Source organism: Anomaloglossus baeobatrachus, chromosome 10 (assembly GCF_048569485.1).
Source record: "Anomaloglossus baeobatrachus isolate aAnoBae1 chromosome 10, aAnoBae1.hap1, whole genome shotgun sequence".
Classification (NCBI taxonomy): Eukaryota; Metazoa; Chordata; class Amphibia; order Anura; family Aromobatidae; genus Anomaloglossus; species Anomaloglossus baeobatrachus.
Window position 1 is genome coordinate 187,390,676 of NC_134362.1, and position 16,864 is coordinate 187,407,539.

General features: G+C 44.7%; 1 protein-coding gene across 1 annotated transcript; it reads left to right on the plus strand.

The window, feature by feature from the left end:
• Nucleotides 1–353: 353 nt before the first annotated feature.
• On the plus strand, nucleotides 354–12,562 carry MC1R (melanocortin 1 receptor). Its single transcript, XM_075325985.1, has 2 exons — nucleotides 354–736; nucleotides 10,260–12,562. Exon 2 carries the CDS (start codon nucleotides 10,272–10,274, stop codon nucleotides 11,226–11,228), a length of 957 nt encoding a protein of 318 aa, XP_075182100.1. The 5' UTR covers nucleotides 354–736; nucleotides 10,260–10,271; the 3' UTR covers nucleotides 11,229–12,562.
• Nucleotides 12,563–16,864: the final 4,302 nt, after the last annotated feature.

A 16,864-nucleotide genomic window follows, 5' to 3' on the forward strand; every position in this document is an offset into this window, starting at 1 on the left:
GTGTACGCCGGGTAATTCTATCATACAACATACAATAGTCTGTTTTTAAAGACTTTATAGATGTGATGGGTAAATAGGGCGACATACAGTAACGTGATCCTTGAAGTCCCATGAAATGTGATCCATAAAGTCCCAATATAGCTTGGGGTCATATACTATACATACATACCGCTTGTTTTTTAATTAAAGGGGGGGTGGATGGTTGTTGAACAGTTTTCATGGTTTCATAACTTTCCACTGCCTCTGGCCGCCTTGGTCATGTGGGCCTCTCCTGGCTTTCTAGGAGGGGCTCAGAAGATGCCTTTAAAGAGACTCCACAGATAGAACGATTCATTCTTTGTCCTTATCTCATCCGAAGGAATAGATCTTTCCCGGCGTTAGACAAGGAGAGAGGGAGCCATAAGGTAACGTGAAGTGAATGAGTCCTGCTGGGAGAACCACTGTGTGCTCCACCATCTGGACCTGCCGTCAACGGGAGAAGGTTGGAGACTTCATCTGCTGTGAGTCTACCCAAGCAGAAGAACACCAGCTTGGTATGTCAGAAGCACAGTGGGAAACTGCCCTGCGCACAAGTGATTCCCCGCAAAGCAGAACTATAAGAACTGTTGTGATTGACGGGGCATCAAAATGTACAAGGGGAACCAAAAGAACTAAAAGCATTGATCCCCACCAACCTTAAACGAGCTGGAGGCACCAACACTGCTTTATTCTGAAGGCATTATCCATCACGCACAAGGTAATGGGACTTATTTGGCATTGATGAATTTTTCACAAACCCATAGGTCTTTGAAGGAGTCCGGTAAGTAATGAGGTCATCTATAGATCATGAAGATGATACCCAATGGTGGAGACCATCTGACATAACATTGGTGTAATGCAGCCTTCACGAGAGGGGACTGGAGCAAAATCCCAAAACAAGAAGATTCCTGCTCTCATTTCTCAGATGCCTACTGGAAAATGATAGCAGCCACCGGTCTGGTTGTAATGGGTAACGTCATCTCTTTGCTTGTGTACCAGTTTATATTATTGTATCCCAATTGCTCGCACATTCATATAGGTCTGAGATCAATAATCTACCACTATCCCTCAAAGTAGGTGCACACCACTTCTGACTTTTTTAAGTCTTAGTAAGTTAAGGCTCTTAACACCCTTAACCATAGCCTACTTGTTGGATCCAACTTTGTGATCTAAAGTTTGGGGAATGCACGTCGACTTAGTGGACTTATTGGCAATTTTGAATGAAAATTTTAGTTCCAAAACCAGAAATGTTGAGTTATCCTTCAGCTGGATCTACTTCTGGATTTAGGCTCAGAAGCTATATATTTGATTGCAGCCTTAATCAGATATGTTAATATCGGACCACGTTGGAAAAATCACATCATGCTCAAAATGGCATCTGATTATCGGATTGCAAGTCAATAGGTCCCATACAATATGGAGAGAAGGCATGCACACCAGTGACTATGTAAGGGTGTGCATACCTTCTCTCCATATAGTGTACATTTTTTTGTTTTTTGCACCCAGTTCAGACTCAGAATGGTGTTCCAGACGTTATTTCTTGATTGATTTGTAGTTTTTCGTTTGTGAACCCTCCCCATACACACCTATTGCCAATCCATATCATACGCATATATAGCCTGGGTCTCGGCTTCCCATACACGGTAAGTTTTTTAACTGCATGAGAGGACACACACAAGCTAGGGACCCCAACGTAGAGAAATACTTTGGCGTAGTGTTGGGGCTCTATTGCATTGATCAAATCAGTAGCTAAATTTCTCTTGATTCATATGTTCATGGCAGTAATGCAGGTTCCATTTTCATATTTTCATTCTTACATATAGCTATTGGATTTTTCAGGCCAGTATTCACACAGCAGTTTCTGCTTTTCATATATTACCCTTACATAGTCACTGGTGTGCATACCTTATCTCCATATAGTGTAGATTTTTTAGGTTTTTGCACCCAGTTCAGACTCAGAATGGAGTTCCAGATGTTATTTCTTGATTAATGGGTCCCATACAGGCTGGGGATTTGGGGTCACCAACGACATATGGAATTTGAACACACCGTACCCCAAATTATACAAAGATATTAATGTATTTTAATAAGCTTTATTATTATTAATGGAAATGGTTCTAATCGAGGTACACTTGGAGCCAAAATGTTGAAGAATTTGGAATCACTCTAAAACTGCGTGCCCACGATCAGAGTGTTTTTGCTGCGTCCAAATACTGCGTTATACAGTACAAGCACAGTGGATGGGATTTCTAGAAATCCCATGCCCACTGTGCTTATTTTTCCCGCAGCGAAAACTGACCTACGGCGCAGCTTCCCAAGCTGCAGCATGTCAATTCTTTGCTGTAGAGACACAAGGGAGAACAGAAGCGAGAGACCACAACTGCCCGAGCCCGGATCGTAGGCACGAGCAGCTGCGGGATCCTGATGAGGAGACTCGCGACTCCACAGGTGGCGGGTCCTGATCGTGGGCACTTACCCTTAGACTAGGTGAAGATGAGCAAATCGGGTCAATTATGCTTAATGTGCTTTGATCGGATTGTGATCCGATTTCTCGAATGTAGAGAACAAAGAGAAATTTTATATTGTATCTTCTTGATTCTGTCAGTCCGAAAAAATTGGACAGCACTTGGTTGTCATCAGAGTGCAGTCCGATTTTTCCACGGACCCATTGACTTGCAGTGATAATCAGATACCACTTGGACACAGTATATTTTCCGATGGTCCGAGGAAAAATTGGACTGGTGCACACTCCATAGAATAACATTGGTCCGAGTGTGATCCAATATTTGTTGGATAGCATTCGGACCGAAAATATGGTTATGAGCACCAGCCCTATGTATGGATGACTAGGGATTAATTAGGTCTGGTCAAGGGTTAATCAACGGTATGGAAACAGGAAAGAGGTTCTGCAGTTCAGTTCCTGTTATTTCCAAAAATAGAGCAATATAAGTGGTGGAATGGTAAATATCTGGTCTTTCTATTTAGACACCATGATTTATAGGGATCCGGTGGGATTACACATACTACAATGTGATCGTGCTCATCCATCACTTCGCTTATGCATCTAAATATATGTAGATTATTTTGTAAGTTGAACAAATAAGATTTTCTATGCAGAGGACAATAAAAAAATTGGTAAAAAAGGAAAAACCTTGTTCGCCCACATAATAATATAAAGGTAGTGATGTATTTAGTAGTGATCGTTAATAATCGAGCTGTAAACCTCAATGGACAACCATGTTTATCACATCCATGACCTGTTTGCAAATCTTTTTCTTAGCACATTGACTCCTGTAACTGAGATCTGAAGGACATAAAAAGTTTAGTAACTTTGTGTGTGTGTGTGTGTGTGTATATATATATAGCTATGCGTGGATACTTAATAGTTGCACTATGTGCAAAGTCATTTTTTGCTATTGTTGTTGATCTTTTTCTTATTTTATTTTTTGCGTATTTTTTAGTGTCATTTTTATTGCATTTTTTATGTGCAAGGTATATGTATCAGCCTAAAAGCATGAAAAAAATAAAATGAAATAAAAAATAAAAAAAATATGCCAGCATTTGGATATGCGTAGCATCGGGCTGTATACACAGTATTCTTAATGAGAAATGCTGCATTTAAGTGGCTTTTTTTTTACTTAATTGGATTTTATCTGTTTGTAGCTAATTTTGCTCATATATATATATATATATATATATATATATATATATATATATATATATAAAAAAAAAATATATTATATATATATATATATATATAATATTTTTTTTTTTTATTATTATTATTTTGTTAAGTTAATACATTTTGCATTTTTTGTGTCTTTTTTTTTTTTATGTTACAAAACATAAAATATTTAGGGCAGTCTAGCAATCATACAATGCATAAGTCACTTGACTTATAATAGCAAAAATGCAAAAATAAAAAAAGTACTAAAATATATTGACTTTTAGACAGACCAGAATAAAAGAAATGCATGTGAAACATGAGAAAAATGTGTGTGTGACAGTAGCCTTAGGGTAATTGTTCTTCCAAACATCTGTAAGATAGGTAATGACATTCTTACCTGTGGAGTCTGATAGCCGATATTGGAACTCTGAAATTCTCTCTTCAAAAGGAGTACTGGTAACTAGTGATGAGCGGGCACTACCATGCTCAGGTGCTCAGTACTGGTAACTAGTGATGAGCGGGCACTACCATGCTCAGGTGCTCAGTACTCGTAACTAGTGATGAGCGGGCACTACCATGCTCAGGTGCTCAGTACTCGTAACTAGTGATGAGCAGGCACTACCATGCTCAGGTGCTCAGTACTGGTAACTAGTAATGAGCGGGCACTACCATGCTCGGGTGCTCGGTACTCGTAACTACTGATGAGCGGGCACTACCATGCTCGGGTGCTCAGTACTCGTAACTAGTGATGAGCAGGCACTACCATGCTCAGGTGCTCAGTACTCGTAACTAGTGATGAGCGGGCACTACCATGTTCGGGTGCTCAGTACTCGTAACTAGTGATGAGCGGGCACTACCATGTTCGGGTGCTCAGTACTCGTAACTAGTGATGATTGGGCACTACCATGCTCGGGTGCTCAGTACTCGTAACTAGTGATGAGCGGGCACTACCATGTTCGGGTGCTCAGTACTCGTAACTAGTGATGAGCGGGCACTACCATGTTCGGGTGCTCGGTACTCGTAACTAGTGATGAGCGGGCACTACCATGCTCGGGTGCTCGGTACTGGTAACTAGTGATGAGCAGGCACTACCATGCTCAGGTGCTCAGTACTCGTAACTAGTGATGAGCGGGCACTACCATGCTCGGGTGCTCAGTACTGGTAACTAGTGATGAGCGGGCACTACCATGCTTAGGTGCTCAGTACTGGTAACTAGTGATGAGCGGGCACTACCATGCTCAGGTGCTCAGTACTGGTAACTAGTGATGAGCGGGCACTACCATGCTTAGGTGCTCAGTACTGGTAACTAGTGATGAGCGGGCACTACCATGCTCTGGTGCTCGGTACTCGTAACTAGTGATGAGCGGGCACTACCATCCTCGGGTGCTCAGTACTGGTAACTAGTGATGAGTGAGCACTACCATGCTCGGGTGCTCTGTACTCGTAACTAGTGATGAGTGGGCACTACCATACTCGGGTGCTCAGTACTGGTAACTAGTGATGAGCAGGCACTACCATGCTCGGGTGCTCAGTATTGGTAACTAGTGATGAGCAGGCACTACCATGATGAGCGGGCACTACCATGCTCAGGTGGTCAGTACTCATAACTAGTGATGAGCGGGCACTACCATGCTCGGGTGCTCAGTACTCGTAGCTAGTGATGAGCGGGACTACCATGTTCGGGTGCTCGGTACTCGTAACTAGTGATGAGCAGGCACTACCATGCTTGGGTGCTCAGTACTAGTAACTAGTGATGAGCGGGCACTACCATGCTCAGGTGCTCGGTACTCGTAACTAGTGATGAGCGGGCACTACCATGCTTGGGTGCTCAGTACTAGTAACTAGTGATGAGCGGGCACTACCATGCTCAGGTGCTCGGTACTCGTAACTAGTGATGAGCGGGCACTACCATGCTTGGGTGCTCGGTACTCGTAACTAGTGATGAGCGGGCACTACCATGCTTGGGTGCTCAGTACTAGTAACTAGTGATGAGCGGGCACTACCATGCTCAGGTGCTCAGTACTCGTAACTAGTGATGAGCGGGCACTACCATGCTTGGGTGCTCAGTACTCGTAACTAGTGATGAGTGGGCACTACCATGCTCAGATGCTCGGTCCTCGTAACTAGTGATGAGTGGGCACTACCATGCTCAGATGCTCGGTCCTCGTAACTAGTGATGAGTGGGCACTACCATGCTTGGGTGCTCAGTACTCGTAACTAGTGATGAGCGGGCACTACCATGCTTGGGTGCTCAGTACTCGTAACTAGTGATGAGCGGGCACTACCATGCTCGGGTGCTTGGTACTCGTAACTAGTGATGAGTGGGCACTACCATGCTCAGATGCTCGGTCCTCGTAACTACATCCAACTGCTCGATATGAGTACTGAGTACCCAAACATGGTAGTGCTCGCTCATCACTAGTGGCTACTCATGCTTTCCACAGAGCTCCTCTCATGTTTTTATCGGACTTCCATAAAATGTTGTGCACTTTGCTCGACTATCTTTGGGCACCGCTCCTTGATGACAGGGTATCTCAGAGCACCAATTTTGGGACCGGTGTAGTCTCACGGGTCAATCTCCACAAATAAGAAACTTATTACCTTTCCCATGGTTATTACCTATCCCTTTGAAAATTCCCTTTGAAGTGTCTCTGGTCCTGTGTATATACGCTGCATTAAGAATATTACACTTATGCATTGATTTTTTTACCCCTACCTTTTATTCTTTTATGGGGAAAAAAACCCTCACCACTTCCCCCTTCCATGTGTTATCTGCAATTATATTTTATTCTTGGCTATGTTTCCCACTTTTCAATTATCTTATTTGTCAGTTTTATAGCTTCTCTAATCAGAAAAACTGTTTTCAGCTGTGCTAACATACTTGCACAAGAGTTTTCAAGGGATTTCTTATTTGTAAAACAATAAGTTTTGGAAAGAAATAATATGCCACATGTAGAGCATGCTATATTTTCCCCAAAAATGTCAAGGACCAAAAAAAAGGCACAAACTCCCAAACATTTACAAACAATTGTGGGAGAGCGTGTGTCATTACGATCATTAGGCCGTGCTGTAATCTATGGAATCTTCCGAAAATAGATCTTTAATCACAGGGAAAGTAAACCAGTTTTTAAAAACACATAGAATCTTTCGCAGGTCATCACCGGGCCATACATAAGAAACATTGCCCTCCTCTGCACATTATACCGTGTATGAGGCTCGGCTCACCCTCACTTTGGTGTTTTAATTAAGAAGTCCCTGTGTACATACATTACATTACTGATCCTGTATGGATCCTGAGTTACATCCTGTATTATCCTCCAGAGCTGAATTCATTATTCTGCTGGTGCAGTCACTGTGTACATACATTACATTACTGATCCTGAGTTACCTCCTGTATTATACTCCAGAGCTGCACTCACTGTTCTTCTTGTGAAGTCACTGTGTACATACATTATGATACTGATCATTTATTTATTGTCAGTTACATCCTGTATTATACTTCAGAGCTGCACTCACTATTCTGCTGGTGCAGTTACTGTGTTCATACATTACATTACTGATCCTATACTGATCCTGAGTTACCTCCTGTGTTATACTCCTGAGCTGCACTCACTATTCTGCTGGTGCAGTCACTGTGTACATACTGTACATTACATTACTGATCCTGAGTTACCTCCTGTATTATACTCCAGAGCTGCACTCACTATTCTGCTGGTTCAGTCACTGTGTACATTCTGTACATTACATTACTGATCCTGAGTTACCTCCTGTATTATACACCAGAGCTGCACTCACTATTCTGCTGGTGCAGTCACTGTGTACATACATTACTGATCCTGTATTATACTCCAGAGCTGCACTCACTATTCAGCTGGTGCAGTCACTGTGTACATACATTACATTACTGATCCTGAGTTACCTCCTGTATTATACTTCAGAGCTGCACTCACTATTCTGCTGGTGTAGTCACTGTGTACATACATTGCATTACTGATCCTGAGTTACCTCTTGTATTATACTCCAGAGCTGCACTCACTATTCTGCTGGTGCAGTCACTGTGTACATACATTACTGATCCTGAGTTACCTCCTGTATTATACTTCAGAGCTGCACTCACTATTCTGCTGGTGCAGTCACTCTATACATATATTACATTGCTGAATAAGGTAAGTTATGCCCTATACGCTTCACATCTCCAGTCTTCCAGCTTTCCCTGTTTTCTTTGTATCTGTGCTTGGTCGCTTTAGTAGTCGGTATTCTGTGAAATGTAATTTTCACATCAAAAACTGAACAATAATCCAATAAAAAGAAAACTAACTCACCCACTTCAATACATAAGTTAGGCAATGAGGGGTGCGTCTGACGAAATGTTTGCTGACTGTTTCCAGGATGTCTCAGGATATGGTAGATCAGTTCTAAGAAGCCATCAGCGTAAGGTAAGGGCACGTGCAGTGAAGTAACCTGTACAGGGAGCTTGTGGTGCACACACGGGACGCTCCGTATCACCCAGGTAAGAGCACCTTGAGCCACACAGGATCCTGCACACTCAGGTCCAGGACCTGCGATCAGTGCAGTCAGTGGAAAGTAGAGGGTGGTCTTAGCAAAGAGATGCATGTGTGACGCCCTGGACTAGCCAGGTAGTCACAGTTAGTGCCCCGCATAACACCGGTCCCCTAAAAAGGAGTCATCAGCCAACCCCAAAAACCCTAGTCACCTCCCTCAGTGCTTGATGGACACACCAGGGGGGCGGAGCCAGGCGGTAGGCACGCCCACCGAGGAGTTCAGAGGGCCTGAGGCAGGAAAAACAAGTTCAGTTGTCAGTTTAGTGAGATCAGTTTGAGTGTTGAGGAGTGAGGAGGTGAGGCCTCTGAGACAGGCCGGTGACAGACTGACAGGTGTGAGGGTCGTAGCCGGCACACCTTGGCTAGGAGGCAAATGGTGCCCTCAGCCTGCAGGAGTCAGGAAGACAGCTCAGTGGAACCGTGGTGGACCGGGACAGGGTAGTGGCCCGCCGGTACCGACTCGGGGAACCGACTCAGAAACCGATGCACACAGGAGGGTACTCAGACCCTGAAACGAGGTCCAGAATCCACTGGACTGAGTTAATTAACTGATTGCGGTCTGGACTATAGGTTCTTTCCCACCCAAGTCCCGACTGAATACAACAGCCCACCGAGGGGGATAGAAAGCCACCGCACAGGCAGAGAGATCCCACGGGCCAGCGTCTGCCTGCAAACGGGCTCTCCCGACATACACAAACCCGTGGAGCGGACTCCCGTCGCTGAAGCGCAGGCAGTCCACAGCTACACTACACGGTGCAGGAGAAAGGCAGAGACCACCATCTGGGTGGGGGATCCGTCCGCTTACCAGTGACTTGTGTGTGTCAATAACAGTGAGTACAACAGTGCCCTCTGGCCGCGCACATCGCCCTGCACTGCCCAGCTATCCCCAACGGGTCCCGAGGCCATCATCCCTGCCCACGGAGGGGTTAACATCTTGCTGCATAACCATCTCCCCCCAGGTGCCCCGTAACCGCAGCGGTGGTGTCTACACCTTCACCACATCCCGTGGGTGGCATCACGAACTCAAGCGAGGCTCCGGCCGTGCACCTACCTGACCCCCACCGAAAGCGCCAGCATCCCCTTTCAGAGCGAAGTGACCCCGGGTCCGGAGGCGCTCGAGCCACCCACCAACGAGCCCGGATCCGAGCATGTACATGCATCAATAATCATCCAATCATATACTAATCATCCTCATTAATGTCTGTGTCTGTCACTTTTCATTGAAGCTGTATGGGGGTGGGGTGGCAGGGCGAACCATCAGATTTGGGAAAAAATCCCTTTGGGTCTGTTCACATGTCCGATTTCTGGGATAACAGGGCTTCTAAAGATCCTTATGTTAGTGGAGCGGTAGTGAGCATGTGCGACCACTGCTCTACTCAGTGTTTATAGGATTTGTGGTCGCACATGCTCACTACAGTTCGATTAGTGGGCATGTGCGACCACTGCTCTACTCATTGTTTATAGGAGTTGTAGTCGCACATTATCAATACAGGTCGATTAGTGGGCAAGTGTGACCACTGCTCTATAGGAGTTGTGGTCGCACATGCTCAGTACAGCTCGATTAGTGAGCATGTGCAACCACTGCTTTAATCAATGTTTATAGGAGTTGTGGTCGCACATGCTCACTACAGCTTGATTAGTGAGCATGTGCAACCACTGCTCTACTCAATGTTTATAGATGTGGTCGCACATGCTCACTACAGCTTGATTAGTGAGCATGTGTGACCACTGCTTTGCTCAATGTATACAGGAGTTGTGGTTGCACATGCTCAGTACAGCTCGATTCACACAAGTGGCTTATGCTTGCTCTTTGGGATTGGTGGTAGTCTGAGCACCCGGACACCCAGCGATTATACATGTATCATCTATTCTGGAAGTGAGTAGTAAATGTTGTTCATGGGACAGCCCCTTTAAAAAACATTTTTGGGTGAGAAGAAAGGTAAAAGATGATTTTTTTGGAAATGTTTGTATTTGAGACTGTCCCACCTAATCCATGTTGTTTTCTTCCCCAGACGCAGCTTACTATGACCCCGTTGTCTACTCTACAATCAGGCATCAATATCACAAACATCACTCTCCAAAGCACCGCAGAGGTGAAGGCTAATGAATCCACCATCATTCACATCGAGGTCCCTAAAGGGGTCTTCTTATTCCTGTGCCTTCTTAGCCTTTTGGAGAACATCCTGGTGGTCGTAGCCATCGCGAAAAATCACAACCTCCACTCTCCCATGTATTATTTCATCTGCTGCCTGGCTGCATCAGACATGTTGGTCAGTATCAGCAACCTGGTGGAGACCCTAATCCTGATCCTTCTCAGCTATGCCGTCATTGAGTATAACGAACCCATGGTCAAAATGATGGACAACATTGTAGATACGATGATCCTCTGCTCCTTGGTGACTTCTCTCTCATTTCTCGGAGCCATTGCTGTGGACCGCTATGTCACCATCTTCTACGCGTTGAGATACCACAACATCATAACCCAGCGTAGGGTGGTCAGCGCCATTATTGGGATCTGGGTGGCCAGCATAGCTTGTAGCATCACCTTCATCGTGTTTTCGAACAGCCATGTAGTCATCTTGTGTCTTATTGGGTTTTTTATTTTCATGTTGGTCTTAATGTTGGGTCTCTACATCCACATGTTTGTTTTAGCAAGAAAACATTCCCAGATCATCATGGCCCAACAGAAAGGAGTGCGAAGGGGATTCTCCCCTCATCAAGCAGCTGCCAAACTCCGAGGAGCCATCACCTTGACCATGCTCCTTGGCATCTTCTTTCTATGCTGGGGACCCTTTTTTCTCCACCTCACCCTAATTGTGTCCTGCCCCAAGCACCCCTTCTGCCGTGAATACTTCAAGTACTTCAACATCACCTTCGTCCTTATGATATTTAACTCTATAATTGACCCTATTATCTACGCCTTCCGAAGCCGGGAGCTGAGAAAAACCCTGAAGGACATTGTGATGTGCTGTTCCCAGTGACGGTACAAGGGGGATGGGGGGGACAGAAGCATAAAGAACATATGAACTTCTTGTCCAAGTCCTCTCCATCCCCCAAGAACGTGCTATTGACTTGTACAGGGTAAAAAATGGCATAAAAAGACTGCGGGTAAAGACGATGAGCGCCAAGACACAATTAACGATGAGGTTACTACTGGGTAACGACTCTTGGTTGGCCCTGAATTCTGGTCCATAAATACCATTTACTGTATAGGTTTTTCTATACTTTCAGACGGTACTCTTTAGTTTTTCTATATGTTTTGTCGCTACTTTTAGTTTTTCTATACTTTTGGTGGGTACGCTTTAGTTTTTCTATACGTTTTGTCGCTACTTTTAGTTTTTCTATACTTTTGGTCAGTACTCTTTAGTTTTTCTATACTTTTGGTGGGTATTCTTTAGTTTTTCTATACTTTTGGTCGCTACTTTTAGTTTTTCTATACTTTTGGTGGGTATTCTTTAGTTTTTCTATACTTTTGGTCGCTACTTTTAGTTTTTCTATACTTTTGGTGGGTATTCTTTAGTTTTTCTATACTTTTGGTCGGTACTCTTTAGTTTTTCTATACTTTTGGTGGGTATTCTTTAGTTTTTCTATACGTTTTGTCGCTACTTTTAGTTTTTCTATACTTTTGGTGGGTATTCTTTAGTTTTTCTATACTTTTGGTCGGTACTCTTTAGTTTTTCTATACTTTTGGTCGGTACTCTTTAGTTTTTCTATACGTTTTGTCGCTACTTTTAGTTTTTCTATACTTTTGGTAGGTATTCTTTAGTTTTTCTATACTTTTGGTGGGTACTCTTTAGTTTTTCTATACTTTTGGTCGTTACTCTTCAGTTTTTCTATACTTTTGGTGGGTACTCTTTAGTTTTTCTATACTTTTGGTCGGTACTCTTTAGTTTTTCTATACTTTTTGTCAGTACTCTTTCTTCTTGAGCATATATTTGGGAAGGCAGTGCTCCTTGGGAAAAGAATGCAAATTTGATCCCGTCCTCCTAAAGAAAATCTGCCTCTCCAGTGCCATCTTTAAGTAGCTGAAGGTCAATGTCTGACAAAGCCAAAGCAGAGACACCAATCTGTACAGGAATGTATATAATGAAAACCTTTTACGCCCTAGAAGATGCCAGTCACTAAGCTATAACGGGGCAGACTCCCCTGTATATAAGACATGAACATTGGCCATGTGAGACTATGGGTGGCCCATTGATCAGCCTGATCGGATTTTAGGATTGGGAGGGACCATCCGAATCGTCTCAATGGAAATGCCACAATCATATAATATTAGGTGTCATGTAATAAAAGCCTTTACTTATTGTAATAAACACGGTCACAAAGATGTGTTTTATGGTTATTTAATGTGTCCTGTGAATCAAGATAATGCATGAAATCACATTTCCCATGAGATCCAACGTGACACATAGAGACACGGTCCTTTGAATCCTACAGACTTCTGGTGTTGATCATATTTTGGGAAGACGTTAATGAATATAATAATAGACAATGCTTTATTACCAGCATCATGATGAACTGTGATGGATACCATTGCATTAAAATAGGATCCATTGGGTTTTCCATTGGGTTTCCAGCAAAGAACAATGTGCTATCAAATGTGGCACATTTATGGCACATCCACATGTCCGACAGGTGCACGTCCCATCATTGGTGCCAACATCTGTCTTGAGAATAGGCTTGTCTGAAAGGGAAAGGTGCTTTGCAGGAGTGGCCGACGCTGTTAATTTGTATGGGATTTCCAAAATTGCCAATTTGCTAAAATCAGCATGCGATGGTGCCTCGTTCTTGAGATAGATGCGAGCCGCAGCTTCGAGGCACACATCAATCGGACATTCTGTGGAAATGGCATAAAAGTCCGAGATGATCAGATTATTTGCCTGCGACATATTACACATTACTAGCCAAGCAATATGCCATTAAGGAGTTATTCCCAAAATAACCAGTTTTACCCTATCTACAAAATAGGCAATAACGAGCTGGTAGCGGGGGTTTATGGGGACTCGCAGTGATCCAGAGCTAGACCTCCGCTCCATTCACCGTCTATTGGACTGCCAGCGAAAGCTGTTAACTGTACACTGCTTCGTATGGCAGTCTCGTAGGCAACAAATGGAAGTGGAGATGTTTCAGGTACGTGCGGTGTCCGTTTCCACGCTTACGGACACATGTAGACCCATAAAATTCAATGGGTTTAGTCATACGTCCGTGTTTTTACACAAACTATGTGTCTGTGTGGAGCACACGTGTGTCTGTGTGCGCCACACGGTGACATGTCCATTTGTGTCCGGCAGCACGGGTGTCACATGGACCGCACACTGATGTGATCTGTGTGACATCAATGTGACACGTACTGGAGGACAACCAAGTCACTAAAAAAAGAGGATTTTTATACTTACCTGTCTCCGCTGCTGCTGTTGCTTCCGAGTCCCACTCATTATGCCTCATAAATATTCACTGCATTGACTGCAAGTGTGACAGCAGTGCCGGAGACAGGTAAGTATACAAGTTCATGCTGTCCATGTGCTATCCAGATGTCACACAGATAACAATCGAACAGCATACGATGACACACACACTGACACATGGATGGCCCAGAGAAATCCACAACGGATGGTGCAAAATGTTCGTGTTTTGCATAGATGTGTAACAGGGGTCTAAGACGAGGCTGCAGAGCACCGTTCTCGTGATCACTTGTTATTTTTGGAATAACCCTTAAAGTGCTGATATTTTCAAGGCTCAAAAAATAGATTGAGTTTCACTAGCTCATCCCATTACAGATAAGCAGCCAGGAGTAAAGCCTGCTTTACACGCTGCAATTTCTCGTGTGACTGCATTTGTGATCGCACCCGCCCCCATCGCTTGTGCTGCACGGGCAATTTGTTACCCGTGGCGCACATTCGTAACCCCCCGTCATGCGCACTTGCCTTCCAAACAACCTCACTGTAGGCGGCGAACACCATCTTCCTGAGGGGGGAGGGACGTTTGGCGTCACAGCGGCGTCACACAGCGGCCGGCCAATAGAAGCGGAGGGGCGGAGATGAACGGGACGTGAAGCGGAGGGGCGGAGATGAACGGGACGTAACATCCTGCCCACCTCCTTTCTTCCGCATTGCCGGCGGCCGCAGGTGAGCTGCAGTTCATCGCTCCCTGGGTGTCACACGGAGCGATGTGTGCTGCCTCGGGAACAATGAACAACCGGCGCTTAGAAGGATGCTCGATTTTTTGAAAATGAGCGACGTGTGTTGTGAATGTCAGTTGTGCTTTTGTCGCTGTGAGGCTCCCTCTTGTGGCCAGGAATGGTTTGGACAGAGACCAGGTGTGCTGGAGCAATGGGCGTTTCCATTGCTAACTCTCTGCCTATTTAATCCCTGGTCTGATAGCAGGCTATGCCGGATGTCAGTTGTTCTTTGTCCACCAGCCTGCTTCTTCCTGCTCCAGACCACATCTACCCCAGATAAGTGCTTGCTCTTTATTTGTTGTTTGGTTCTTTTTGTTCTTATCTGAATTTGTCATTTACTGTGGTTATTGTCAGTTTATTTTCATGCAGGGATCTTCCCTCTCAGTTGCTTAGCTGGGAAGCTCCCTGCAGCTATGTTTGGAGTATTGCTCCTATAAGTCCATGTGTTTGTTGCTTCTTGAATTTGTATGGTTCCTGCTTTCTGTTCATTGGTATGACGAGCGCCTGGTATAGGACGGAGTTCAGATCTAGTGATCTGAGGGCTTTTTGTACTATCAGGTTCTTGGACTTTTGCAGGGTTTTTCTCGGGCCACCATCAGTCCCTTTCCTATCCTGTCCTATTTAGTTATTGGGGGCCTCACCTTTGCTAATCCTATCATCTATCTGTGTATTGTGTTTTCCTATATCACCGCAGTCTTTGAATGTGGGGGGCTTGCTATTCTTTATCTATTTTCTGAGACAGAGAGTTATTCATCTTTCCTTCCATTAGGATAGTTAGTTCTCCGGCTGGGTTCAGATGTTAGTTCACCCCTCGGCTACTTCTAGTATTGATGGTTAGTAAGGGGATGGCGGCCAGATTAGTTGCCAATGCTCTTGTCACCTTTTACCAATGATTTATGGTGGTCTTCCATGATTCCGGATCATAACAGACGTGTCAACGACCAACGATAAGGTGAGTATTTTTGCACGATCACAGTCGCTCATAGCTGTCACACGCTACAATATGTCAAACGATGCCGGATGTGCGTCACGTACGACGTGACCCCGACGGCATATCGTTTGATATATCGTAGCGTGTAAAGCCCACTTAAGGGTCCGTTTACACGAGCCAACCTGGGGAACTAAATGACCACCGATCAACTGCTTCTCTACTGATCTCTGGTTTAATCTGACAAACGAACCTTTTGTTTGTTCGTCAGGTGATCGGCAGCTTGTCTAACGTACTGTATATAAGAGCCCAGGCCGCTGTGTAGAATGTAAAAATCACTTTATAATACTCACCTAAGGTGCCGTGCAGACCTGTCGCATGGATGTCTCCATTCTCTGGGTCCGGCGCCTCCTCTTTCGGCCATCTTTGTCCTCCTTCTTCTGAAGCCGGGGTGCATGATGCGTTCTACATCATCCACACTAGTCGGCATTGAGGTCCTGCCGCAGCTCATAGTTGCCAATTCTGGTGACCGGTTCCCTCCACCGTTATGCGCAAGCGCTGGCCATATGACCTCACGTCACCTATTACCGCACGCGCGAGATTATGGGAGGCGCTGTTATTGTCATCAGCAGCGTCATCCAAGTATCCGCCCATAATCTCGTGCCCAGGGTAATAGGTAACATGGTTCATATGGCCAGCGCTTGCACATATCAGTGTAGGCAGAGGGAAAAGCGGGGGCACGAGATTATGGGCGGGTACTTGGATGACGCTGGTGATGACAATCACAGCGCCGCCCATAATCTCGTGCCTGCGCAATCACCTCACCAGCGGTCACACTTTGCACAGTGCTCAGTCCCACGAGAGTGGCACTGGGCATGCGCGAGACTTCGGGAGGACGTGAGGGCGTCCTCGTGTATGTAAATGAGCAGTGGGGGACGGTGTACAGCAGCAGGAGGGCGAATAACGGACCCAAGACAGCCCGCCCCCGTGACCATAAAAAAATTTTGCATACAAAAAGGTAAGAATTTATAAAGTATTTATTTAGGTCTCAAAGGGGGCACAATAGCAACAGGAACCTTTCTAGAATGCAGCCCAGGAGCTGCAGAGGGGAATGTTTTAGGTTTATTGCGAAATTTCTGCTGACAGGTTCCCTTTAAGGTGATGTCACAGCTTCAATATGACTATGATACCCTCACTGCTCAGTGTAATCCAGTAGGGGGCAGCACTTCTCACAGTCATTCTGTTTGCAACATATGGTCTTTCGCAGAGGATTTAGCAGGGATGAGAAATTATTTTAAAGCGATGGCGGCCGTCTGTTGTTTATATAATTGCAAAAATAATAGTAAAATGTGATTCAAAAATGAACATTTTGGTAAAAGCAGCAATTTTCCACAAATCGACTGAAGAGTGTGTAATTGTAATAATGTTATATGGCGCTACAACGTGACCAAAGTCCACAAAATCAATGCTAGCCCTTGGATATTATGCGGATTCTGCACCAAAATCTGCAT